At 53.2% G+C, this 27,161-nt stretch overlaps 6 protein-coding genes across 6 annotated transcripts; 4 read left to right on the forward strand and 2 right to left on the reverse strand.

Annotated features, from left to right (window-relative positions):
* The first annotated feature begins 259 nt into the window (after positions 1 to 259).
* Positions 260 to 1,922, forward strand: B0I36DRAFT_337703 (uncharacterized protein). Its single transcript, XM_046155697.1, is given in 2 exon segments — positions 260 to 1,083; positions 1,098 to 1,922. 2 exon segments carry the CDS (start codon positions 650 to 652, stop codon positions 1,885 to 1,887), a joined length of 1,224 nt encoding a protein of 407 aa, XP_046006075.1. The 5' UTR covers positions 260 to 649; the 3' UTR covers positions 1,888 to 1,922.
* Positions 1,923 to 4,923: 3,001 nt separating this feature from the next.
* On the forward strand, positions 4,924 to 6,416 carry B0I36DRAFT_254182 (uncharacterized protein; the record flags this gene model as incomplete). The annotated part of the gene is made up of 2 exons (XM_046150804.1): positions 4,924 to 5,413; positions 5,470 to 6,416. The coding sequence occupies 2 exons, from the start codon at positions 4,924 to 4,926 to the stop codon at positions 6,414 to 6,416; spliced, it is 1,437 nt and encodes a 478-aa protein (XP_046006076.1).
* Positions 6,417 to 6,525: 109 nt separating this feature from the next.
* Positions 6,526 to 6,949, reverse strand: B0I36DRAFT_46274 (uncharacterized protein). Its single transcript, XM_046162916.1, has one exon. The coding sequence runs from the start codon at positions 6,859 to 6,861 to the stop codon at positions 6,634 to 6,636; it is 228 nt and encodes a 75-aa protein (XP_046006077.1). The 5' UTR covers positions 6,862 to 6,949; the 3' UTR covers positions 6,526 to 6,633.
* Positions 6,950 to 8,066: 1,117 nt separating this feature from the next.
* Positions 8,067 to 9,056, forward strand: B0I36DRAFT_396943 (uncharacterized protein; the record flags this gene model as incomplete). The annotated part of the gene is made up of 3 exons (XM_046161564.1): positions 8,067 to 8,193; positions 8,382 to 8,430; positions 8,558 to 9,056. 3 exons carry the CDS (start codon positions 8,067 to 8,069, stop codon positions 8,898 to 8,900), a joined length of 519 nt encoding a protein of 172 aa, XP_046006078.1. The 3' UTR covers positions 8,901 to 9,056.
* An 11,508-nt stretch (positions 9,057 to 20,564) lies between these two features.
* On the reverse strand, positions 20,565 to 22,296 carry B0I36DRAFT_355244 (heterokaryon incompatibility protein-domain-containing protein; the record flags this gene model as incomplete). The annotated part of the gene is made up of 2 exons (XM_046157417.1): positions 20,565 to 21,481; positions 21,567 to 22,296. The coding sequence occupies 2 exons, from the start codon at positions 22,294 to 22,296 to the stop codon at positions 20,565 to 20,567; spliced, it is 1,647 nt and encodes a 548-aa protein (XP_046006079.1).
* Positions 22,297 to 22,989: 693 nt separating this feature from the next.
* B0I36DRAFT_46367 (uncharacterized protein) lies at positions 22,990 to 26,209 on the forward strand. Its single transcript, XM_046162918.1, has 7 exons — positions 22,990 to 23,324; positions 23,377 to 23,614; positions 23,677 to 23,928; positions 23,984 to 24,084; positions 24,139 to 24,473; positions 24,529 to 25,656; positions 25,808 to 26,209. Exons 1-7 carry the CDS (start codon positions 23,173 to 23,175, stop codon positions 25,852 to 25,854), a joined length of 2,253 nt encoding a protein of 750 aa, XP_046006080.1. The 5' UTR covers positions 22,990 to 23,172; the 3' UTR covers positions 25,855 to 26,209.
* Positions 26,210 to 27,161: the final 952 nt, after the last annotated feature.

Raw genomic sequence — 27,161 nt, forward strand, 5'->3', positions numbered from 1 at the left:
GTAAGGGAGCGCTAAAATGCTCCTTCGCAGCCCAGAAGGTCCCACATGTGGCCTCTTGAACATCTACGTAGCAGCAGCTAACAACTTCCTGCTTGGATGGCTTCAGAAGTCGACCCTTGCACGATGTCTGCTTGAACCTTTCGACAGCTTGCTGGTACACAGCCTCCATCGCTCCGAGTCTATTGCAGGCCAGCTTCTGTACACTTCGATAGCTCTAGTCTCTCAAGTGTGGCAGACCGCTCCAGGCGTGCTCAGCACAGGTGCTTCGTCCAGGGTGGCTGCACGTGTCTTCGCGTCATTCCCCACCTTCTGGAAACCCTCTCTAAACGCGTGTTGTCCAGCGCCACTTCACGCGCCTCAGACGCCGTCCGTGGATGCTTGGGACCTCATGCCCCTCGTCGCCAGCCGCGAGTGGAATCGAAGCCGGGCTCGAGTAAGGCTGATGTGAAAAGCTGCAGCAAAGGCAGAGAGGTCGTGGTGCTGGCTGGACCACCGCCATGCAAAGCTCAGCAACGTCGCCGCCCACGGCATCCGGGGCCAGTTCAGCACCCGTCCATGAGTTCATCTGCCTGTTCACACACGATCTCCGCCGCAAGCAGAAAGATGGCAGGATGGCCGCCTCAAATACCACACGCACAACAGTCGCGTCATGGTTCATGACGAGCAGGGCAATACCGTGGGAGATACACATTGGCGCAAGGACCATGGCCTCGAAATCGGGGAGGTGCTTACTCTCGACCGTGGCGGCATCATCGTGGAAGTCGGAGACCTGGTAGTCACCCGAAATCAGGATCCCTCCGAGCTCGTCGACAAACGAATAAAAGAAAAGGTTGACCGTCTAGCTGCAGCGGCCGCCCGAAGACCAAATATCCCCCGGCCGCCGGCCGTGGGCTTGCCTACACCAACAAGGTCGCTGTACCCTCAGACAAGTGCAAAACCTCTACAACAGGTTGTTGGAACCCCAACAGGTCACCACGGGCGCGCGGTTATCCCCAAAGAATCGCCTTTCGAGCAGAGACAACGGTCAATGCCCGCCCCTCATGATGATGATCCTTCTCCTCCGACCAACGGCAAAAGCGAGCCGTGAGCCCGCCGAGCAAGAGCGGCTATGCACGGAGCCTTTTCGGTGCAACATTGTCACTGTCCAGCCAACCTATGAGCAGTGCACCTCTTCGTTCTCGGCCAGTCAATACTTCTTCCATGTATCGACCATCGCCCGTAGTCCTTCCGTCCTCCCCACCAGATGAGGAGGCGTCAGCTACCCCGAAATCGAGCCAACCATCAAGGCAGTCCAAAGCTCAAAGCAACAATATCGCCACTGGCTCTATGAGTGTCCAGGCTCGAGAAGCCCTGCCAAGCCTGCTCCAGACTAGGCCGCAGGAAAGGGCGGCGTCTAAAGCAGAGAAACTGGCTCGCTCGAGGCAAGTACTAACGAGCAAGGACGATGAGGAGTACATTATAATCGAGCCCAGTGCCAGAAAAATCGGGTCCGCTGTCAAGAAACGCGTATTGCCGGCACTACAGGAGACACTGGATCAGAACCAAATCTCTACAAAGGGCGATTCAACCACCAACCGTCAAGTGGATGTCATTGAGATTTCGTCTTCAAATGAAGCTCCAATGCCAAGTACATCAAAACGAAAGAAGAAGAGCCTTGAAAGGGAAGATGACGAGAAATTCGAAGAAGCTGAAGGACAAGACTCCAACCACACCACATCCCACGGAGCTGGCCAACCATGCAAATCCAGATCACGGCCCCTCGTCTGTGATATCTGCACAGTGTTCAGTAGATATAGAGGACGACCGGCCGACCACAGAGCTGCGTATCAAGCCACGCAAGAAGAGGGGCCTCTTGATGCTGGCACAGGGGAAGTCCGCCATCTCTAGCAGGCTGACAGGAACTCATGAATCTCTGAGCCAGCCAATCCTGTTTAACCTGGTCTCAGCGACCTTGCTTGCAACTTCGCTTTCCTGCACCTGTGCATGAGAATGCGGGCCATCATCCGTGAGAGTGATCAAATGTTGTTGCCCAAGCTCAGGGCAATGCACCTCCGATTCCCGTGCCGGCCGTCCGACATGCTGCTCTGCGGACGCTGCGCTAGGGGGCGGAAGCCGAGGATGCTACCGGAACGCTCTGAGCTCGCGTCCGGCACAAGGAGTTCGTCTATATTGTTTTGATTCTGAGAAGTGGCCATCCTCCTCGTCGAACTCACCACCAACTTCTGCCAGGGCCTCGGTCGCTTCAGTCTGGGGGTGTGAGCTCCCACTCCAGCTCGTGCACGCTAAACCCCCTCAACCTTTCTTTGGCTTGGCTCACCATGAGCAATATCTCAATAAGCTTTCTCATCGGCCTCTCTTTGAGGCTGGGCTAATTGTGTTCAGCAAACATCCGAGCAATTCATGCCCGCACAAAAAGTGCACAATAGTCTGCCGTTGGAGCAAGATCCGGGAGGGGGGCGACTGCGGTTTGTACGAGCGGCAGCAGGGATTTGTGATCAGTCATTGAACAGTTTGAGTTGGGCTTCCGTTACCTACCCGAACGTTACTTTGACAGACCATTGAGCTGCTGGGGCATAACGGAGGGATTGTATGCAGTCGTGGCTGGGCGGAGGGATCCGGCTGGGAGCTGGTCAGAGTGGAGCGGGCCTCAGGTACCCACTGGGTACCCTGCACTCATTGGAAAATACAAACATACATAACGTACTCCACAAGCGACCCGCCCACACAAGCGACCCGCCCACTTTCTAGGCATTTACACGACAATGTATAAGTGCATTCAACCACAACGCCTCAAATTAATCAAAACTATTTAGAATCCTCTTCTTCAGAGATAGACTCAACTTTCTGACACGTACGCGCATTATGACCGGGCTCCCCGCAGACGCCACAGCGTCGCGCGCGCGTCTCTGTCCTCCTCGCGCGACCACTATTCTGACTCGTTTCTGCCTGTAACTGCTGCGTCGCATCGATTTGATCCTTCAAGTCCTTTGCCTGATTAATTGTTAGGGATCCTCCTTTCTGTAGCTGCTTTCTCTTTGTACGGCGACGGCGGCTAAGGCGGTCATTTGCATCTCGAAGTTCGGCGAGTTCGTGGCGTACAAGGGTTTGCTCGTGCACCATCATTGCGATTCCTTTATTTAGCTGCCGTAAGCTTGCAATTATTGATGAAGGAGAGCTACCCTGATGCCGTACGATACGATTCTTGATGTATTCAGTCTGCGATTCGGCTTCAATCGGGTTGTTTGGCGTCTTCGAGACCCAGGGTGGCGGGAGGCCTGTAGAGGAACCTGGCGGTGTTGGCGTATGAGGCTTCACATCTAGCTGCGAAATGACGTATTCCGGGTCGTACGGTACTAGGCCAGTCGCTCTAAAGCCTGCCTGTATATTTGACTTCGAAATTGCAGCGTCGTACGCCTTGTAAAAGGCTGGGAGGAAGTCTTCCTTCGCGATGTGGGTAATGTGCGCCCGCATAAGACCTTCGATTTCGTTTCCGTACGCCCGTTTTAGAGGTCCGAAGCACCCGACATCGAGAGGCTGGAGCTTATGCGACGAATGAGCAGGCATACAGAGCGTGATTATATTCTGGTCCTTGCAGTACAGCTCGAAATCGACCGAGTGGTGGCTCTGGTGGCCGTCGAGAATGAGGAGCCGGTAAGCGCCCTTCGTACGGCTCTTTGTATAAAAGTCGAAGTGCTTTGCCCATTCTAGGCCTTTCTCGTTCGTCGTCCAGCCGTTTTCAGTAAGCGTAATTACCCAGTTAGGCGGTAGAGGGCTTTCGGACGTCCAGGAGTCGAGGTGGACCTTGCCTGCGAAGATGATGTACGGCGGGATCGAATTGCCGGACGCCCCGATGCCCTGGATTACTGTAACCCATTCCTGATTCCCCTGTTGTACGGCTCTTGGCTTGCCGCGTCGATCGGAGGTTGTAACGACAGTCTCGGCGGGAGATCTTGCCCATCGCGAAGCCTGTCTCGTCGAAGTTATAGATATCGTCGTCGTGTATCCCGTATTTCGCGATTATGTTTCGTACGAGTAAAAACCACGCGCGATACGCGTCCGGATCTTCGCAGAGGACTCTCTGATAGTCGATTCTTCGATTAAAACGCGTTCGGAGCTCAGGTCGTCGTCGTACGAAGTTTGTAGCCCAGTTCGTTCCGACACGCGGCGCGTCGCGTGCGCGGAGGAGTCGATCCGCCATTTCTCGAACACCACTAAGTCGCGGCGGAAATGATCGCGAATCTAGGTCGATTACGTATCGTACGATGCTCTCCTCTTCGTACGGGGTCAATTTCTGGTTATGTGGTCGGGTATCACGTTTGCGCTCTACGCCACGTCGTCGGTCTCGGAGGGTTGTACGTGGGACATTATAGATTGATGCAGCCTTTCGAACACTTAATTTCGGGTTTGATTGAAGCGCGTTTAGCGCTAAGATAAGGTCGTGTTCTTTAGATTGCGCCATAAGAGGTAATGGTGGGAGAATGAAGGAAAAGATTGAGGATTTGTTTAGAGGGAAGAAAGTGGGCGGGTCGCTTGTATGGGCGGGTCGCTTGTGGATTACGTTATGCGGGCGAGGGCGGACTGCGCCAAGGACCGCTTTGGTGGGGAGGCCTCGCAGTGAGGCAGGCTGACATGCCACGTCATGTGCATGCGCGCCTTACAAACTATTCAGCACTTCCTTGCTTATATGTGCAGTTGCATCATCATCAGCATGCAGGTTTACAGCTACAACAAACAATGACGTGGAGTATGCCACCGTGGATGGGTGAAGAAGGCGTCGAACCACACGCCATTCATGAGTTCATTTCGATTGCCCGCTTAGACCAAGGTGTGGTTCGACTTCAACCTCCCTGACAACAATCGAAGCTCCAAATCTGATCTCGAGACTGCTCGACAGCGCGTCCTTTGGAATCCACTGCCTCAAATATGGCGCAACAACATCCTCGATCTCATCGTTACCGTCGTCTGCTCAAGCGTTTGTACGAAGCCATCTTTCTACTGCAGAGATTAGGCCCTCCTGCGAGACCTCACACGATAATTCACTATGACACCCTGAATGGATTGGCCACCCAGCAGAGGTTTCTCAAAACCCTCGCCTTCATGGTTGATTTTAAGAAGGGCGGCGATACCACTGCGGCCATCGCAGTCGAAGAGACAGCCCAAGATTTCCATTTCGTGGTTGCTGTCAATGATCAGAGTCAAAAGGAAACAGCAAGGATGGTGCTCGAGAACTACTTAAACCAGCTGGTCAAGATTTTTGCGCTTCCCCCGGAGCAATATCATGAGCATGGAGACACAATTCTGCTGCACCGCGTCGCGCACTTTAGCAAGATCAGACTCAAAAAGGAGTTGAAACTCTTGCAATCGACTGCCAACAAGTGTATCAATTCTCTCCATGACTCGCAATCGAGCAGCGGTATGATACCATATCTCCCGGGGCTGGTCTTGTCGGCTCTAATCTTGTGTGCACAGCTCAAGGACTGATCAACTTCCTTCGTCTCCTCGGTGCTGACACCGGTAAGAATCCCGTCTTGAGCTGCCAAAGAGCTTATTCCGCGGAGAGTGACCCAGTGCTCAACGAAGCACGACATATTGGTCGCGATCCTGAAGATGGGAGCAATCCTCCCGCTGGCGTGGTGAACTTCAAGAAGCTGGTCCACTTTGTTCATCGCGTTGCAGCTCACCTGCGCTCAGTCAAACGCCTCATTGACGATGGAGCACGTCTGAAGCCTCTTCTAGAGCGCTACCGTGTGACAGCTGTGGGCTCTCGGACCCCGAGTCCACGTCCGGAAGTCGGTTCTCTGATCACGATAGATGGGATCCTCAAACGCATCTTGCCAGCCAACGATCCAAGGCATGAAGCCATGGCGACACAACTTAAGCAGATCAATAAACAGACAAGCCTCGAAGCGTGGATCCAGGACCGCTTCGCGCCAGAGGAGGCAGACAAGGGAAGCATTCACTGCGAGGTACACCTCCTTGAGCATTTCTACCAAAATAAGCTCAGGTTCGCAAGGGACGACCCGTACATCGCTTGCAGCAAGCCTTCTTGCGTCTGTTGTGAGCTGTACTTCCGGCACCATTCATTACAGTGTGCTCAGCTCAATACTCACGGGCGAGTGCACCCCAACTGGGCTCCGCCACTCCTCGCGGAAGGGATCAACGACGCCGCCTGGCCTGAGCAGCGGCACGTCCTAGGTGAGATTGCTCATGCTCTCGGGAACCGCGTCATCTCGCGCTTGGAACGGCTTGGTAATATCGCGCGGAACGGGGCGCTCTTCGACTCTCTCGATGGAAACACAGTCTCGGGAGTCGGCTTTGTCGAGTTCGCGGACGAAACGGACCTGACTGGAAATGAGAGGAACTCGAGTGGTAGTGAGGACAGCGATTCTGATCATTCAGGCGGTGCTCCGCTGTAGTTGCCAGGTCGCAGGATTGTTGGAGGTCAGACAGTGTGCATTAGCTTTTTCCTTATCCCACGGCGCGACCGACTTGGCCTAGGCCTCTTCCGGGAGAACCAGATCAAGGCTATGTCTGAACAACTGCAGAAGTGTCGTACGATATTAACACTCGTGATCAGCACAGCAACGCTGTAGGTATTTTTCACGTCGTATCAGAAGTCTTCTGATCACCATTTTAGGCAAAGCACGATTCACGGGCAGCGTGCCACTGCGGAGTTGAAGGCGGCGATCGCCGACAAGGAGCAAGCTCCCGCTGGTCGTGCTCGTGGGCGTGCCACTTGTTATGACGCCCGTGATGCTTCCGTGCATAGTGTTTCGGACCGTGGAGCCGGGGGCAGGTTGCACAAGCCAGCAGAACGACGGTAATGGCTAATGGCCTCATGATCGCCAACATGGTCGCCATGCTGTCGTGGTGCTTCCGCTTTGAGAAAACGCTGTCTTGAACTGGATGATGTCCATGGACCGAATGCGTCGCTGACACAGGCCAAGAGCGCTGGGAGCTTCCGAGACCCTTTGCAAGGGCGGCGCAAGGCGCAAACACTGGCCAGGCAAATAGCAGCCGTGTTAGAGTGCTCCGGGCTAGCTTGCCTCAGATTGCGTGCCCACTCTACAGACTCCGAAGACTATCTTTAGACACGAGCTGGGGCAGCCTAGGCCACGGCACTTTACGTCTAGCCTTTGCCCGAAGTCTGTTTGTACCAAGACAAGCATCCGGCTATGAGCCACGAATGGCAGTCCGAACTTTAGGATTATGTGATGAGGATCTTCAACGGAGTGACTCCAATCCTATGCGGGCCGAGAACAGCTACTTGTCCCCCTTGGGTACTCGCTGGGCCCTTGAACAAAACAAGTACCTGAGCGCTCGAGCACGCATTCAACTATGAGTCGCCGCATTTAGGACACGAGAGGCCGTGACGAAATGCTGAGTGTTTAGGAATATGCGGGACAATAACGATGACTGCATGCGTACAGACTGCATGCTGCGTGTGGTCGTCATGCTGCCAGAGGAGATCCCCGGCAAGTGGGTCCACGACACCAGTGGCCAGGCCTCATTATCCCTCATTTTTGCGCCAGGTGGGAACGACGCGAGCAGCCAGCAATGCGCATGACCTTAGCAACCATCCTCTCGGCCCGATAATACATCCGAAATTTATAAGAATTGATAAGGGTCTGGGGACGGCCCCCGCCCCCGCACCTCGCTCTCAGTGTCTCGAGATTCCAGTTATGGCTCAAGGGATCTAGCGCCAGATGATTGCGCTAGCAGACCATGACGTGATCGACCAGGCCGCTGACGGCAATGCTCACGGCGGGGCTCAGCGTCCTTCAGCTGCACGAGTGCCCTGCCTCAACCTTAAATCAACGCCCCCGCGTCATGGCGGAGCGGTCAATATCCACTTCTCATGGTCACTTCGACGTGGTTTATTCCATCATGGGATTTCAGCCTTCGATTACCAGCCGCGTCCGAATGGGCGACCATCTCTACCAGCTTCTGGGAGAATCCGGGGGGTGCATCACGCCATGGCCTGAAAGCCAAGGATGTGGAGAGCGTGACCAACTTGTTCGGGTGCTGGTTGTTCTGGCTATGCCACATAAGGTGACAAGTCGGATATGGCGTACCTGTGGAAGACAGTTGTTTGCGTTCTCGGCTTTGTGGAGCGAACTCAAGTCGCTGTTGGTGTTTGGCGTTATTACTTAGGCCTGGAAGCTGGGAAGCCCAAGGTTTGGACTCCTCCTCGTATGTCCGACCTTCGCTCTGGAGAAATCTGCGTATGCTACCGCTATGACCTTTCAAGAGTAGAGCGAAGGTCAAAGGGTTGGATGTCGATGATCCTATTTGACGTAGTAGGCCGCCAGAGGCCAGCGAACTTGCTGAGGATGCATCGATCGGGTGAGGGGAGCTGACCCGACAATGAGGTGAATTAGGACGAAAGTGGAAGTCAAAAGAGCGGCCTGCTGCCGAAGGAGGTGCTTGGTAAGACTGTGGAATGGCCTGCGTTGCTCAGCTCGTGTGTCGGCGAAAGGTTAGAACAGCAACTACTCCTGCTAGTGACCCTGCTGCTAATGTGCCGCATACAACAGAACCTCGCGACAGGCTGAAGGGAGCAAGGCATGGAAGTGCTGCTTACAGAGACGAGGATCGGATCGAGGAGGGCTGATCAGAATCAACCAGGCATTTTTGGCGATCTGACTGCGTTTCAGGACGTCTTAATGGACCGCGTCAAGACGCGCCAAGAAGTGTCTCGTGAAAGTGCAGCGCAGTCTGTGGCCTTGCGGCAGGCTCAGAGCTCAGACGCGAGCCAGCAACACAGTGCAGGCCACAGACTGCCACGAGCCGCGCCTCCAATAAGTCTGTACCAGGAGAAGTCTGCGGTGCCCCATCCGGCGACCACGCAGGCAGTCGTTGGTCGTTGCCGGTGTGCTCTGCCGTGCGTAACTCGTTAGAATAGGCCTTCGCTTTAGGACGCCGCGCATTGGTTGCCACACTGCATCAGACATCGCTGCACGGCCGAACGACTCTGCGTTCCTCCACAACGTGTCTGATATCATGCCATAGTACGTTCCATGCTTCCTCATACTGTGTCCTCGGCTCTCTGGACCTGCACAATGCTGTATCAGAAACGCAGACATCGGCTCCTTGGTTGTGCCGAAAACTTCGTGACTGCCCGTATCATCACAGGCGACAAAGCACCTGATGCGAATTCAGTTCTGCTGGGCCACTCACCCTCCTGTACTGGCAGGTCAAGACAACAGATGCGGCCGACCTCTCGCCTGTCTTATGCAGACCTTGCTGCCGCAAGGTCAATTTGATGTTGTGGAGTCAGTTCATCCGTGTGTCCCCACAAGTGTACGGAAGTCAGCCTAGCATCCCGGGACCGGGACCGGGTCCCGCAACGGTCACACTTGTCTGGCCGGCACCCTGCCGAGGCCTGCCAGCCATGCTGAATCTAATCCCTGATCTTCTGCCCTGTGTAACGACCCCGAGCTGATTGAACCCATATCCCACCTCAAGTGCACCGTCGGTTCCGCTTTTGCTTGGAAACCTATCCGCGACCTCCCAGCTCCTCGCGGGGATAGCTACCCATGGCCGACATCCCAAGTCTTCGGCTCTCCACAGCCGGCTCAGTTTCAGATCGACAACTTTGCTAGGAATCAAGTGCAGCATTCATAGGCAGAAGCCAAAGCTTCATCGCGCGCAGCCCTTGGCTCAGTTAGCTGAATCCTTCGACAGATATATCACCCCTCAGTGTCATAAAACACGTCAGCGTCGAAACGATGTTGAATTGCCAATCCAGAAACGTTGTCTGCCCAGTATGGGCACATCTGGCACTCAATAATTCTCTGTATCTCAGTGGGAATGAGATGCTGGCGAGTTTCACGGTCTCGAGTCTTTCGACAAACACCATATTGTCTGGGCAGCTCATCTCCAGTACTCACAGATTCATGATCCCGGAGAGCGTACAATCTCCTCGCTGACTGGCCTGAATCCTCCTGGCAATAGTCACTTCGCTCTGCATATTTCATTCGCCAGAACTGCCTTGGCATAGATCACGTTCGGGTGAGAACAACATCCCTTGTCCAAAACTTTCTTCGCCTTCCCATACTCTGGATGTGCTTCGACCCAGCTATGCAGTGGTGAATAAGGGCTATCGGGGATCACGTTGGGCCCTGTCGCGGCGGAAAGGCAAAGGCAGGCAAGCGCCAGTTGGAAGGTGAGGCAGTCAATGCCCTGCGCACCGCTCTTGCCATGAACTCGCCATGGGATTAAACAAGACTCAGCAGAATGGTACTCTTCCGGTGGTTGATCAAAGCGGAATGCGTTTCCAGATCGAGCTGTGCACGCATTCTGTTAAGCTATCCGCCGGTCTCGTTTATTGAACAATGTGCTTGGCTGTTTCCAGTTCGGATGACAGCCTTCGCATCTTGATAGGGACTTGGGCTGGCGATGGATGTCTGAAACAGATGGTTCGGTGCGAGGAAGCCAAGGTGCCGTAGTTGGGAGCACTTCATCCAGTCTTCAAACTTGAGACTTGCCCGAAAGAATTTGCTGACAAGGTGACTCATATTGTCGTCGTCGTTCAGGACACACTGGCCGGTAAGGCCTTGTGCGCAAGTTCTCGGGACACAGACCCCGAACAAGGGACGCTACCAAGGGCTCTCAATGGGAAAATACAAAAACCTTCCTAAGGCGCCATCACGACCTCTGAGGACGTGAGGTCTGTCCTTGGTTGACATCGTTGCGCGGGCCATCAGAATCCAGAAAATATATCGCAGACAGCATGTGAAGCTTCCGCGTGTACACTGACAAGTGGCCTCTCCCCCTTGACCCAACAAGGCCCAAACTTTGGGCGAGGTAAAGTTGCGTGTAGGTCCAAGGTTGGAGCGCCATTTTAACACCCCACCTGCACAAGTGGGGTGACCCCGCACTCAAGCTCAATAGCGGGGTAGTACCAACCCCGCTTGATTTAATGTGAAGTGTCAAAGCAACGATTGAGCCCATCTACATAACAAGAACTACATCAAACATCCTACATTCGACCGCACGATGGACACGGAACCGACGCCAGATAATCTCAACCCCGCCATCCTACGTTTTCTCGGCGCAGATGATCACAAACATGTCGAGGAGATGATCAAGTCTCAGCCGAAAGAGGTGAGTCCGAATCCGTTCACGCCCGTGCCTTCAACAAAAACACAGCACTACTTCACATCGAACCCGCCGAGGTGTATATGTGTGAAGAGAACGAAACGACCCAGGAGTCCCGAATTCGTCATGCCGGCCCCTAGCCGCCAATACTGTCATTACCACACAGGGTACGACGACAGAGCAGCCGTTCCCAGACGCATGCCGTGAGCGCATACCTTCTCCGTGCATGCGACTCTGGTGGCACAATATTCGGAACTGGGGAAGGTGATTCGGCAGGACTCAATGGGTAGTCTCGAGTTTGTTGCAAATGGCATACATTAGACCCTCGTCGTCTTCATAGCACCATTGACGCCGTCGTTGGGTATTCACATACCGCTGCTGGATGTAAGCCAATCCTTGCTGTCATCCTGCACGCTTCTTCAAAGTGAAAACTGTGTAAAGTGACGTTTACGTGAGTGAGCCAGCTGACGCTAGGTTATGCACCTCTTCACCCGGAGTCTCCTGTGAGGGCCTAGCGGGCTTGTGATAGCTTGTGTGGCTTGGCAGCATTTTGTCGGCCCGCACAGGATGTCCCAGCACGCTCTCCTAGGAAAAGAAATATCATATACCCGTGCCACGCCCCACTTCAGGTGATTTCGCATAAATGCTGCACCACCTAAAGGTGGTGCTGTACAGCAAAATGACGCACACAGCAAAATGACGCAGGTGACGATGTTTTTTGACCTAATGCCAACCACGCCACGGGCATTTGCTATAAACAATGTCTTCCTGCATAGTGATTGGTGTTTCGCACTCGCCGACACCGCTGTGACACTCCTGCTTGAACGTGGCGTCGGTGAGGCGCCGTTTCCTGCAGATTCTGGCGACCTCCTTGTGAGCCTTTTTTACAAGCGAAAGCCGTTTTTTCACGATAGCCTCAAGTCGACGACGTGCTACTGCTTCCTCGTCCTCCTGGACCTTCTGAACCATGCTCCGACCTTGTTCGACAGTTAAGACACCACCTGATTGAAGTTGTTTGTTCTTCATGGCTCCCGGGCCTTTCTGACGTTCTCCGCGTGACGGGTCTTGGAAAGGTCGGTTTTCACCTGAATTAGCTCCGCCACCGAAGTAATCGCTGCCTTCATAATGCGCTCAATATTGACCTCAATCTCGGCTGTGAGTTCCTTGTTTCTGAGGTCCCTTTTGAGCCTTCTGGCGACCTTAGAAACCTGTCGAATGGTGACAGGTGTACCGACTGGCGATGACCCTGATTGGACCGGAGACGGCGTGCGAGGAAGCCGCTGTTGGAGCTGCTGAAGTACGACGAGGGGGTTGTATGGCCAAATGCCCGATTTCTTGAACGCTGACTTGATGGTGGCCGGCTTGAAGGCCTGCTTGCGAACAGCCTCAATGTATCCGAGGAACTCGAGCTTCGTGATCTCCCCTACACCGCTACGGCAGAGCTCGTCGACGGCGATACCCTGATAATGCTTCAATGGCTGAAACACAGCAACGTCAAGAGGCTGCAGAAGGTGTGTCAGGTGGGGTGGCAGCCCGAAGAGGATAATGTTGTTCATATTGCAGTACTCGATAACCTCACTTGTATGGTGCGAGCCATGACCGTCAATGATTAACAACCGGTGGCTTCCAACTGCCTGGCCTTTTGTATGGCGGTTGAAGTGCTGGATCCAGGCGAACGCAAGCTCGTCGTTTGTGAAGCCTGTCTCTGATGTCGCGATGCAGGTGTTGGGGTGTAACTCCGGCTGGCAGTACCACCGTGCCATATGACGGACCCCAGAGAGTATCAGGAACGCCGGGATGACAGCGCCTGCCGCCGACACTGCCTCTATCCCTGTTGCTGCCTCACGGTTCTCTGGTAGGGAGATATGGTGCTTATAGGCCTTACTTCGTTTAGTGACGATAACGTCGTTAGAGCCGACTCCGAGACGGAACCCTGTTTCGTCCATATTCCAGATATCTTCGGGTAGGATACCTTTGTCGAGCTGTATCTTCAGCTTCACGAAGAATTCGTTAACGCGACTGATATCTGTCGTGGCGCAGCCCGCTTATCGAGCAGTCGATTCGCCATTTCTCCAAGCTCACTTAGCCGAGGAGGATATGCTCGCGCATCCAAGTCGAGAATATAGTCGACAATCGTCTGCTCCTCTAGCTCTGTTAATTTCATCGAATTTGGTAGGCTATCGCGTCGAGAAGGCGTCCCCTTATAGCGGCGGGTAAGCGTTGTTCGAGAGACGTTGTAGATTGCAGCTGCGCGGCGTATAGAAAGGGAAGGATCACGGTCCATAGCTTGAAGTGCGAGATTCAATTGGTTATCTTTAGAAGGGGTCTCCATGGCTGGTTGTTGAGTAAGATGTGTTAGAAGATGGAATTCTAGTGAAGTGATGGAGGTGGCCCACTCGCTATGCTGGCCCACTCGCTATGCATTTACGTTACGATATGCCAGACGCCTGCGGGATGTTGCTGTGCAGCTACCCTTCTACTTTCTGATCTACTCTGATGTAGTAGAAACTGTTGCGTGCGTATTTCCTTTATGAATTAAAATTACGTTGATGCTTATATGTTGCAGAGATAGATCCTCTGGCTTTAATATATCGTCGTTGAAGCGTATCGCGTCGAACATCAGGCGGCAGTCCCCCCCTAAACTTGTTACTGCCTGCAATGAGCTCGCAGACTTGGCAATATTAGTAAGCGAAGGGCGAACTCAGGATACACAGGGTCTAGGTGCGAAAGTACGAGAATATCTACTGGCTGAGGGGAGCCAGCCGACAGCTTAGATAGATTGACCTTGTCTCTATGCAATATGCGTATTAAGTACCGATACATCTTTAACGCTGCACTTCTGATTCTTGAATAAAGAGCTTCCCATCGCTGCCAGGTGCTGTACATTACGGCTTATCGCTGTTCATCGCCGTTGCTCGCTGTTTGTTGCTGTTAGATGTGTCTCTTTGTGGCTGTCTAGCGTGACTGCCCATACCGCCCAGGTTGTCCCAGCTTCTGGCTTCGTCGCGGAGACGGGCACCAGGGTGTTGGAGCTTTGACCAAGCTCCTGGCTACGGGAGCTTCTACATTCTACACTCGGCGGGCTACCTAAGGTTTATCTCCCTGAATGCCACGGTTGCGGACCTTTGAAGGTCACTGCTACATCCATCCCTAGTACAGCCCAGGGGACTATTTGTGTGCGTACAGCCTTTTGGTGTTCCCACCCCAAAGCGACTAGGAAGACTGGTGAATGCGCTCCTCTACACGTTATTTCTGGTAAGGCCTCTCCCCACCAGGGACCGTTAGCAGCTTTTCAGAGGCGAGAAGTCGTTCTCGTATGTCAAGCATTTCTCCGCCGCTAAGCTTCATAGATTCTCGACGTCTATGCGCGACTTTCAGCGTAATGCGCCGCCCCAGTGGAATGACCCAGGGAAAGAACCCCAAGAACCCCAGTGAAAGGGTTGGCCCAGGGAAAGAACCCCCAGCGGAAGGGTCGACCCAGTGAAAGGGCCGCCCCAATGCAAGGGGAGCCGGCTTAGAGCCTGCAGGATCGCGTGTATGGGCCCACAGTAGCAAGTCCATTTTGGTGTGTTCTATATTGGGAGGGCTGGAAACGGCCCCGGGCCTGGAACTAGGCCACGACCCTGCTACTAAAGGAGTCGCTTCATCCCCCAAATCAGATGTCGACATTTATGCACGCAACCGCCACCATGGCAAAGAGGAGAGATCGGACGAAAGAGAACTTCGCGAAGTTGTGCAAGTCAGGTGCAGCACGATTTAATAAGCTGCGTCAGAAGTATGACGCGCGCATCTATCTTTAAGTGCAATGGAGAGGAAGGTATTATGAGTATACCTCCGATAAGGATCTTCGCTGGCTGAAGATCGGCGATAAACTTGAAACGATTTACCCATTGCCTGTTTAATGGACGCTATTAATATTTGTAATGAATAGCGATATACCCGAGAGCTCTTTACTAGATGAAGATCCTGACAGGTTGAATAGCTTGTGCGATAACTAGAATGCCCTAACCTCGTTACGCGTAGATGGAGAGCAGCCGGACGAGGTGGAACGAAGCACGGCCCTGTGCTAGGAGCTTAGCAATGAGGACAATAGATATCAATAATGCTTGCCTCTTGGATTGCCGTTTTCAACCCACCCCAGCGTGATTTATCGCTCTCTCGTCCCTACTCGGTTCCTCCTATCTTTGCCGAATAGGGTCGTCCGTTCTTTAATTTAAGACGCATGTCGGTGTTTACAGGAGCAAGCTGCGGGCAGCAGGTCAGTGGCCTCCAGTTTTACAATGATGTTACACGAGTTTAGTGTGCGTGTGGCTACCCTCTGACTCCACCTTTGCTGGACCACCTTTTGCCGGACTATGATGTGACTCACATAACTAAATAGTCACGTGAATTGATTATTACTTTGATGCTTTTCGAGCGTCTCGTTTTCATTAGGTGTAAAGGATATGGGCACTTACATTACTGTCGTGAAGCGGCAATCTCAAGAGATGTATATAACGTAATCCACGGGTGAGCGGGTCACACGGGTGAACGGGTCACCTTACTGCAATTTCATTGAGGTTCACTTCCTTCTCCTTTTTCTCCACCTTTAATCATGGGACGACAATCAATTGAAAGTGATTTGGTTCTAGCGTTAAATGCGCTCCAATCCGACCCAAAATTAAGCGTACGAAAGGCTGCGCAGATCTACAATATATCTCGTACGACACTCCAGTAGCGATACCACGGCCGAGCTGCGAAACACGATATCCGACCACCCTGCCAGAAATTAACCTCATACGAAGAGGGTAGCATCGTACGATATAGAATCGACCTAGATTCGCGATCGTTTCCGCCGCGCTTAAGTGGTGTTCGAGAAATGGCGGATCGACTCCTTCGTGAACGCGACGCGCTACGCGTCGGAACGAACTGGGCCTCAACCTTCGTACGACGACGACCTGAGCTCCGTACGCGTTTTAATCGGAGAATCGACTACCAGAGGGTCCTCTGCGAGGATCCGGACGCGTATCGGGCGTGGTTTGAGCTCGTACGAAATATAATCGCGAAATACGGGATCCACAAGGACGATATCTATAACTTCGACGAAACGGGCTTCGCGATAGGCAAGATCTCCGCCGAAACTGTCGTTACGACCTCCGATCGACGCGGGAGGCCAAGAGCCGTACAACAAGGCAATCAGGAATGGGTTACAGTAATCCAGGGTATCGCGTCGTACGGCTATTCGATCCCACCATATATTATCTTCACGGGGAAGGTCCACCTCGACTCCTGGACCGCGAATAGCCCTCTACCGCCCGACTGGGTAATCGCGCTTTTAGAGAACGGCTGGACGACGAACGAGAGAGGCCTAGAATGGGTAAAACACTTCGATTTCCATACGAAGAGTCGTACGAAGGGCACCTACCGCCTCCTCATCCTCGACGGCCACGAGAGCCACCATTCCGTCGATTTCGAGCTCTACTGCAAGGAACAGAACATTGTGACGCTCTGTATGCCTGCTCATTCGTCACATAAGCTCCAGCCGCTCGATGTTGGGTGCTTTAGCCCTCTCAAACGGGCGTACGGTAAAGAAATCGAGGGTCTTATGCGGGCGCATATTACCCATATCTCAAAGGAGGACTTCCTCCCAGCCTTTTATAAGGCGTACGACGCTGCGATGACAAAGGCAAACATCCAGGCAGGCTTTAGAGCAACTGGCCTAGTGCCGTACGACCCGAATTATGTGATGGCAATTGATAGGGGGGCATGACGAATTGATACGCGGGCATGACCCTTAGGGGGGCATGACTTTTCGGGCCTCTGATTCGTCAATTTCTTTTTTGTTAGTGTTGGCAGAATTCTGCCGTACCCTGTTAAGTACCTCAAGGCTATCTCCCCTAATCTCGGAGCTGACACGACGCGACGCGATCAGATCAAGCCCACCAACAGCAAGCAAATCCACCATGGTCAACCTTCGATAATTGGGAACTTCGTCATGTTCCAATCCGAGTCTCCTTCCAACTCGAGACGACGAACCCGTAGTTCTAGTCCCCACGCTCAAGATCAAGTACGGCCTCGAAAACGACAGCGGCAGAGCCGACAGGGCAAGTTCAGCCCGCCGATATTTGCGAATCGGCCATCCTCAGCGAGCAGCATAGCAACAAGTATCGGCCAATACTACGGAGTCGGCGACGAAGATGTACTCGGAAATCTCTTTGCATCTTACCCAGAAACCTTCACGACAGCTCCACAGCCGCACGGATGGCGTGGACTTCACGAGCCACCATGGGAGCTCCGTTTCGATCACGAGGTGCACCTCTCAAACGATTTCCCGTCCGGTGGAAGGCAGTCCTTACGAGTGAGGATTCCTGTCCCAGGACCAGAAACCGACCCACTGTCTTCCTTGCCACTTCAATCAGCACAACAGCAGCAATCGTCACCCACACGGGCCGAGTTTCAATCTGCCCTGAAGCTAGTACGAAAAGTGATTGGGACGGAGCGGAGGCTTACGCTCGAGCTCGCTCGGTCATACGAACGAGTACGTCAATGGCGCGAGAGATGGGGCTACTCACCACTCAGCTCAGATGCGATTGAATCGCCTCCTCCCTACTCACCGCCCCGAGAGCCGTCCGCCCAAGCTTCATCTCCTCAAGAGATGCGATCTTCTCCTCGGATGTCTTCGTCCCCCGACCCAGACCCGATCCCGAATCCGCCGATCCCAGGCGACCCAAAGCCGTCAGCCGAAGCTTTGTTCGACGTGGTAAACACCTTTGCGAAAGAGAATGGCTTTGGCATCGTCCGACGACATGCCTATTCCTACAATGGTCGGAGGATGAGGTACTCTTTCCAATGTGACCGATACGGAGAACCACGGCCGAGTAGAGGTACAGGGCTTCGGCTACGCAAGTCTCGGAAGTGTGGATGCAAGTGGATGGTCATTGCTGAAGCTCTAGAAGAGGGCAAGTGGCTCCTAAGACAACACCCAAACCCCGAACACAATCAACACAATCATGGACGTAGCATTAGGCCGTCTGCGCACCCTTCCCACCGACGACTCACTACACCCATCAGGGCTACCATCGAGTCGACGAGCCGTCGGGTCGGTATCCGGGCCCGTGACGTACGGGCTGTGGTCCAAGACCAACATCCCGAGTCAATCTTGACGCAGAGGGACATCTACAACGCCCGAGCTCTCATCAACCGAGACAAGCTGAATGGCTATACTCCCACCGCCGCGTTAATCAAGCTGTTTGACGAGATGGAGATTCCCTATCTCGTGAAGTGGGCGGACGATGAGCCAAACCGTCTCGTTGGCCTTGTCTGGACTTTTCCCTACTGCCTCCAGATGTGGAAGCGGTTTCCCGAGGTGATCAGCTTCGACAACACATACAACACCAATCGCTTCAAGCTTCCATTATTTCAGGCAACAGGACAGACCTGCCTTGGCTCTGTCTTCAATGCTGCTTTCGGCCTGATTGACAACGAGAGACGGGAGGGGTTTCAGTTCCTCTCCGAGAGTATTCGACAGCTCTCAGAGCAACACTCTATTCGCCAACCGGACGTTATCATTACCGACTTCGACGATCAGATGAAGGCAGCCCTGAATGATCAGTTCCCTGATGCACAGCAGCAGCTGTGCATCCACCATATCAATTCTAACGTCTTGCTCAAGTCAAAGCAGAAGTGGGCCAAGGGCCACAGCAGCAGCAGTTCCGACAGCAGCGACGGAGAAGACTCTGCTCCACAGGCACAGGCTGAGCTGAGCCCCAAAGACCGACAGTTGGTCCACGCCCCGACGGCGGCGGTCATCCCTCATAGCTATCGAGGGGTCCTCATGATGTGGAAGCTCGTCATGTTTGCGGAGACTGAGGAGGCTCATGAGAAGGCGTGGAGAAATCTCTGCAATGAGTTTGATGACCAGCGAGCTATCCTGCGGTATCTCCATGGAACTTATATGCCTGTACGGGCGCAGTGGGCGCGCTGTTTCATTCGCAAGTATCGCAACTTCGGCGTCCGCGTCACCTCTGGTACAGAAGCAAGCAACAACAACATCAAGAGCTATCTCCTGAATGGTATGAGCCATCTCTATCGGCTCATGGAGGCTATGCAGGACATGATGAGGGACCAGGAGCGAGATTTCAACGACGCTTGCGCAGCGGACGAGGTACTTACCGCGCGAGAGTACATTGGGCCTAGCTCGGAGTATCTCGGCGAACTCCGGACGGCGCTCTCTTCCAAGGGCCTTGGACTGATCAACAAACAATATCGGCTTGCAAGGAAAGCAATGCCGACCGGGAAGAATCCGTTCCCTGAATCCCTCAGAGATTGCGGCGAGGACTGCTCGTTGTCGATCGAGCTTGGAATTCCCTGCTGCCACAGGATCTACTCAAAGCTGAATAATGGCACGCCTTTCACGAAATGGGACGTCCATCCTCGGTGGCACCTACGAGAAGCATCCTCTCGAGATCCATACCGACGAATCCTCGACCCTAAGATCGCCACTGCTCTCCGTGGCAGACCTAAGAACGCCAAGCAGGCCGTTCCATCAGGGCTAGCCATCGAGACTAGTAGTCAGCCGATTGGTCAACCGGTCGACCAGGGGCCCCCGAGCCGTAGGCGAGGTCGTCCACAGGGCAGCTTGAACAAGTCGACTCAGGCCAGAATGGAACTTGGGACGAGCCGACAGGCCAGTGGCCAAGCTGATGTCTCGAATCAGCGCCAGTTACGCAGCCAGTCGACCCTTCTAGGGACGGGAAGAACCACAGGAGTTCGTGCCAGCGGGCGGAGAACGCAGCCCAGCATTCGGAGACGGAGGAATCAATGGGAGCTGGCTGATGGCGAAGAGGAGATTCTTCCTTCCATAGTAGTAAGGGGAGACGTAGACAGCTTTGGTTATGAAACAGCCCTTGAATACCCTGTACCTGTGAGGGGGGCCGCACCCACTCAATTAGGAAGCACTCGCTGAGTCAGCGAGCGCCCGTCTCTTACCTGTCGCTCGCCTGGCGCTCGCCAATCGAGCGACGGTAAAGCAATAGTCTTGTACGACAGCGACCTTTTGGAATACAGAGAACTTCCCATCGCGTGCCTATTCCGGATCAGTACCTTCTCCTTAACAGTACCGAAAGCAATACTTCTCTTTGACGCCTGTTCTAAAGGGTTAGTGTTGGTCGGGTGCATTTGCGGTCACGAAATCTGGGCTTGTTAAGAGGGCTGGCTTCACCGCCTTTGCTCGGAAGTATTTATGGATCTAGAAAATTTGGCCCAATCAAGTGTTACAAAAAGTCATGCCCCCCTAAGGGTCATGCCCGCGTATCAATTCGTCATGCCCCCCTATCAATTGCCTTCGCGATAGGTTTTCATGCGAAAGGACTCTCCGACCAGAGTCATCAACTCAGACAGCGACGGTGGGCGATAGGTCGTTGCTACGAGTGCAAGAACCTGCTTGCAGGATTCAGTATCTTCTGAGGCGAGTGTTTGCTCTATCATTCGTTGATATGGAGCATCAAGCCCCAGGGGAAAAGACTTGACTTTCTGTAACACATTCCAGGAGTAAGTCGTTTCGAGTTCTTGATAGACCAAGGCAACCCAGAGAAACGTGCCATCTGCGTTCGACGACAGATAGTGGTAAACTTCCTTGGCGATGTCATCGCGGTAACCCTTGCGTCGTGCAAGCTCGGACACCTTGTGCTCGATGTATGGGTATTTACGGCTTCTGTAACTGAAGTTTCATTAACCTCAAGCGAAAGCCTGTGCGCCACTTTGCATAATGGTTCCTCAATCTGAGGCCAATTGCGGCTTGAAATGAGCCATTTCGCTGTGGTATTTTGCGAGGTCCTGACCACCAGGTCGAGAAACACTGGCAGACCTTGCAAACACTCGTCCAGAGCGTCGACCACAAGGACAACTCCCTGAAGTTTGGGATCCTGGAGAATGTTGTCGAAGTTTTCACATAGCGCCTGCCAGCCGTTGGTGTCTTCGAAAAGGTGTCTGCCGGCCTTTTCGTGTTGCTTTTCCATGTAGGAAACGAGGGAAACGTGCTTCTCGAGGATCATGTAGATCAGGCTGCGCAATGCAGCTGTCGCGGTATTAATACGCGTGTCGGTAGCCTGGAAAAGAAAGTAGGATAGAGTTTGTCCCTCGGTGCGCATCCTCTCGAGTTCGTCGATGACTCCGCAGAGCAGCATGGTCTTGCCCTTGCCCGGATCGCCTGTGACCCAGAGTAGTCGCTGATTCTCATTGTTGCGCCACTGGCGAAAGTCCGGGTTGTCGAGCACCCATAAGTAGGAGTCCCTGAGTAGGCTGCCCTTCATGCCCTCGATGCGCCTCTTATCATGGCGAGGATCGGTAACGCGCAAGTCGGCAATGCATTGCTTGGCTGCTTGGCTGATTGTGTCCTCGCCTATGAACAAGAATGGATACCCGGCCAAAATGATCAGCCTGTGCTTCAGCTAATTGGAAGCGTATCTGAAGCCATGGATGCTTACCAATCTCTCGTCTTAGTCTGAAGAATGCCTTCTCCTCCCCCTCGCTGTAGATAAGTGGCATGTGAACATCGAAGATGCCAAACATGCAATACGCAAGATCTTCGGGACGCTTGGTATTGCGCTTTCCCAGCCAAGAGAGTCGGTCGTTGATGCTGAAGTCAGCCAGAGTTTTCCCTCGAAGGGCGTCAATGGGGACCCCTGTACATTCGTGTAGCAGTGCCTCTAACGTTGTTTTGTTGCCCAGTGCTTCTCCTCCTGCTGAGAAGAACTTGACCGACCTTGGGGCGATCAGCTCTTGTAGCGTCCAGCCGCGGGTTAGCCACCTGCTTCTTCTAAATGTTGTCTCCCATGGTACTTGTGACGCTTTGTCTTCGTCGTCACCGCTGTTTTTGTGCACATCACTGAGGTAGACGTAGCAATGGTCAGCATTTCTGTACCAGGGAAACATGGAGTTGATCGCTTCTTGAAGCTCCTGGCTGTTAGACTTGTCTATACAGCAGGTGTCGATCCAGAAATATTTCAGGCCATCCAGCGCAGCCTGCTGGCTGCAGAACGTGAGCTTTTTATACCCGTCCTTGTGGTGGCCTGTATGATGTTGAACGTCTCGAAAGGTGATCTCCTGGTCATCGGCTCCCCAGGTGTGCGAGAGGATAGCATATGGCGGGACGTCCTCTGGGGGATGCGCCCCAAGTCTGAGGCTGCCATCCTCTTGGATTTCCAAGAGGCGCATCCTGCAAGGGTGGTATGAGCAGGGTATCTCGATTGATTGATAGTTTTGGCTGGCGACGGCGTGATGCGACTTTGGTCATGAAAGACCAAGTCTCCTCGAGCATCAGGATCGTGGTGGGCAACAAACAGCAGACGTTTCATGGCGGCTGGACAAGGAAGGGAAATGCGGGGTTGCGGCCGCATGGACACTGTCCCACCACCTGCTGGAACCAGAAGCGGGGCTGACGTTGCAACCCAGTGCCCTATTCCGCAGACAGTGCAGTACTGTTTTGGGAAGCCCAAATACGACCCAGTTTGTGGAGGATAAGGCGTCAGCCTCGTAAGGCAGCTACGGTACTGTACATCCAGGCAGCTATCTTTCCGACCATTCTGGTATGATTGCATGAACATGTACATGTATGACTTTCAAGTTCGGCCGATCGACGAGAACGAATAAGTGCAGAAACGTTTGGTTGCAGCATCGTGTGTTTTTCTCATAATTTAATGCCTTCATCCATGCAATAAGCGAGGGATCTCAATGGAGCCATTACCGACTATGGAGCACGAATTGGCTGTCTTCTACCCCACCCTACCCACCTCTCCACTGATCAACGTGGTGTGCCAAGACCAGGGTGCCCGTGCGCAGAACTATTTATGCATGACCTACACGGACACCAATTTCGAGTCTGACTGTACGGGGCGCATTCTCCTTTCCATCGAGCTTAAATAGAGCCATATCCGGCTCCAGGAACTCTTGAATCCTTCCTCCTTCCTCATCGGCTCTAGACGACCACCAAAACCTACAGGAACACGACCTCAACCTTCTCTCCCTATCCAAGCCTTACACTTTGAATTGTCCTTTGCTCGCCTTCCACGAGACACTTTATCATCCGCAAGAATGGTGAAGAGAAGCCCCGAAGACTACCTCCGTCTTGCGAGAGAGAGGGGTGTAGATCTGAGCAGAGCAGACACAGACTACGCCCAGCTGTTACGGAACCTCCCTAAGAATGAGCAAAGAGCCATGGACAGGGTGTTGGCTTTGTGGGAAGGGTAAGTTCTACGGCCGCAAAACCGGTAGTACCCAATCTAACGTCCTAATTAGATTCAAACAACGAAATGAGGGAGCAAGTGAAAGAGAGGTCGACGACTGTATAGAATTCATACGAGAAGTCGCAATGGGAATACAAGGTATAAGACCTGATCCAAGCGTGGAAGACAGAGAAGCAGTCGCCCACCATCCTGCAGTATCAACTGTCATTCAGTACTGGAAACTATTCTCTCGTCATTTCTTTCTGTTCCAAAAACCCCTGGGCGATGAGATTACAAAACCAGTTCGAAAGGTAGATGTCGATCTTCAAAACGAAACCATGAGCCTTTCAGACTGATATCCTTGCTTTTACAGTACATCCAAACGGTTCTCCCACTAAGCTTCCCGATGTCTGCGGTAAAACGTCCAAGGCGCTTTGCTACGTTGCCTCATTTCGGTCACTTGGCCGAGCAGCAGTGGGCTCGAGATTGGCATGTCTACAGGCGGCCTTCAGTCAGAGTATATGACTGGGCAAGTCTCAGCACCCATATTAGTTCCTCCTCTAGGATCGGGGAATACTTCGAGTCTACCTGCCGCGAGGGCTCAGGACGAGGATTGCGGTTCAAGGTAGGGGTCCTCCCAAAACCAATCAAGATGGTGCCTATACTGACCCTCTCTTTAGGATGTTCAGTTTGTGGTATTCTACAACGAAGACATGAAACCGGAGCTTGGTCTCCGGCTCGTTCGTGACGCGAAGGGGATGACGTACATTCCTCACGCAAGGTAGAGTACAGTCGGGCTGGACGATCGGGATCTTAACTAACCCAGCTTCTCCAGGCCGCAACATGTCTTGTATGAAGGGAGAAAGCCTTGCCCTCTCTCCCGGAATGGCTTTCTTTTCCATCTTGCATTCCTTCTGGCGAGGAACGCAATTGAGGGACACGAGACCATCGACACGCTCTTAGCAGTCAAACCTAATCCCGGGGAGGATATCTCGGTTATTCCGTGGACCAAGGGCATAGAGGGCCATCCCTTCTACCCTAATATCCGTAGCAAGGGCGTCGAACGAGCAGTCACTATTTCTGCACGTATCAGGAAGCTTGGTTTCCGAGCTGGCTACATAGATCCACCGCGTCCGCACGAGTTCAGAGCAAGTAGTCTATTGCGCGTTTGTAAGTACTGAGGGTCACTAAGCGCATAGGTCGTATCTGCTAATTATTCTACTAGCAAAATACCACTCGGAGGCAGAGCGCCGGAAACACGCCGGCCAAAGGGACAACGGTACCTACGATAAATACTACGCCTCCCCTCTTGCAGCAGATGGACAGGGTTCATATTTTCACGGCGAATCTCGCAAGGAGGTGCTGGAGCGTTTCCAAGATATGACAATTTGCCGCAACCCTTCCTTGTTGCTAGCACTTCCTGCAGAGAGCCTTGCTGAGTTGGCAGACTCGGAGCCGATGAAAAAGCTTCAAGCCGAGCTACAAGAGCTGCAGCTTAGAGATGCCAGCGATCCAAAAACGAAAAAGCGAATAAATGAGCTATATCAGGAGACACGCAGACTCAAGCGTGAAGCAACGAGGGTGCTGCAGGAACAGCAATCATCGGCACCGCAGGGAACAACGCCAGAGCCCTGCTATCTTCGGAGCCTCTTCGACCGAGTTCGCTATCTAATGCCTGAAAGAGATCGTCTTTCCAAGGCTTTGTTCCAATCTGCTCTACTACGCGACCCGCCTGGGCTAGAGGCCCTGGGGGATTTGATATCCCTTTGTCGGCAAGACAAAGAGGTAGAATATCGGCCAGGACTCGAACCGCAGAAGTGCAACTGCAAGGGACGCCAGGGTGGATATAACTGGAAGCACGTCTATAACTGCTATAAGAAGCAACAGTCATCTCCGACGGCATTCTGCTTCGTATGCCATGAATGGGTTTCTGGGGAATCTGAATGGACTCAGCACTGTTCCCAGCACCTCGAGCATCCGGCTTCGATCCCCAGGTGGTGCGACCCTCTCACCTATGCGGGTGTGCTTGCAGCACCGGGCCTTTGTCCTTTCTGTCTTGGGGACGAATCGATGCCGCCTGAGTCGCGAATGCGTCAATTCATCCGCACTGACGAATGGAGGGACCATTTAAGCGACTGCATTACAAGACGAAATAGGAGGCAAAACACCTGCTCTCAAGCTCATTGTAGTCACCCACACTGTCAGGGAAGGGCGCCATTCGCCTCGCCAGAAAAGCTCATTTTCCATATCTATGATGATCATGGCTGTATCCCAAGCCAATCCAAGCTTGACTTTGAGAATGGAAAAAGGAAAAGAGAACAAGAAGAGCAACATGGTTCCAAGAACAAGAGGAGTCGCCACAGCTCCCCACGCTCCAGCACGGAGGGTCAATCGTCTGCTACAACATATCATTTCATCACGGTTACGAAACTCTCTCTCACGCGCACCAAAGCCAGTTCGACAAGTGGGCCATGCGAAGACCTTCCGGGGGCACGGGGCGACAGCCTGGAGGTCAAGACGCAGCAGGAATCACCCCCTGACCAAGCAGTAGAGGCTCCCCTCCATGATGCAGTCCAAACAAGGGAGCACACCACAGAAGCTAATGGGCAAACTGCTTCTCTGATCGATGCTGATGACAATCAGTGGCGTGTTGAACGCCTCGTCGCGCGGAAAAAGAAGGGTAGGTTTATGGAGTATGAGATCAAGTGGTGGGGTTATCCAGAGTCGGAAAATACCTGGCAAAAAACGGAGGACATTGACCCAGACTTAATCAAGGATTTTGAGAACAGGCAAAGGCGTGCTAGGAAAGTTGGGAAGAGACAAAGGCGGGCTAGCGAGACGGACTGATTCTTGCTTCACGCGAATATTCATATAGCATAAATTTTTTATTCTTGTCACTGTGTCTGACCATGTCTCCACAATCCATTATCTCCATCGTGATGCGAGACTTGGTAAGTAACCGCAAAGCTCCCTCAGCCCTGGAGCTCAATCGCCGGTCACGTCTGACTCATGCATGCCTACCTGCGCCTCGTACACCGGCTGCATGGGCAATGATGCGCTATCACACGCAGTCAATAAATAGCAGGTGAAGTGGCGATGCAGGCGAGGGTAGGTGGATTGGTGGTTGCGCGCGGGTGGCCAGTTGCAGGTGGAACTTCTGTATGCATCTGCGTGGAGTGCACGGGCAGAAGCTCAACCGATGTATGCAGGGTGGTTAGGTGTATTGTGAGGTTCATCTGTGACTTGGTAAAAAGAGGTCGCCCATGGTGCTTTGCTCTGCCCTGTCGAACATAATCCTGGAGAATGGTATAGAAGGGGACGGGGGAGTGAAAGGGAAGCGGGGGCGGGGCTACCGAGATAAGTACAGAGTGCAAGGTCGAAATGAGCCTCCCACAAACGAAGGCGGGGCAGCTCTAATGCAGCATTACAACTTCTGGAGCTCGCATCTCATGCTGAGGAACCAATCAGCACGCGCAGTTCATACTGCGACGCCATAGAATCATTGGCTGGGGCGAAGCGTCTCAATATAGGTCACCACATTCGTGCGCTTTAATTTAGGGAGTACCTCTCAGCAGTTCAAGCTGGCACCGTAGGACAATTATGCGGATGAATAACCCTGTCTGATTTTGAGGTAGCGATCATGAGGCTCTCGACTTGAGAACAACTCAAACAAACAACCCCAGGATACTGCAAGCAAAAGACGACGCCGCCGATGACTGGAAGCCGTGAGGACAGGGTGGCGATCGGGGCCGTGATCCAATGAATGGCTTTTGGAAAAGAAAGACAACGTCAACGAGAAAGGCAAAGGTCCCGCATGCATCCACGCAAGCGGAATTGTGGGCCCAGAGCTTGCTCAAG

This window comes from Microdochium trichocladiopsis, assembly GCF_020744255.1.
Source record: "Microdochium trichocladiopsis strain MPI-CAGE-CH-0230 chromosome Unknown B0I36scaffold_12, whole genome shotgun sequence".
In the NCBI taxonomy this organism is placed as follows: domain Eukaryota; kingdom Fungi; phylum Ascomycota; class Sordariomycetes; order Xylariales; family Microdochiaceae; genus Microdochium; species Microdochium trichocladiopsis.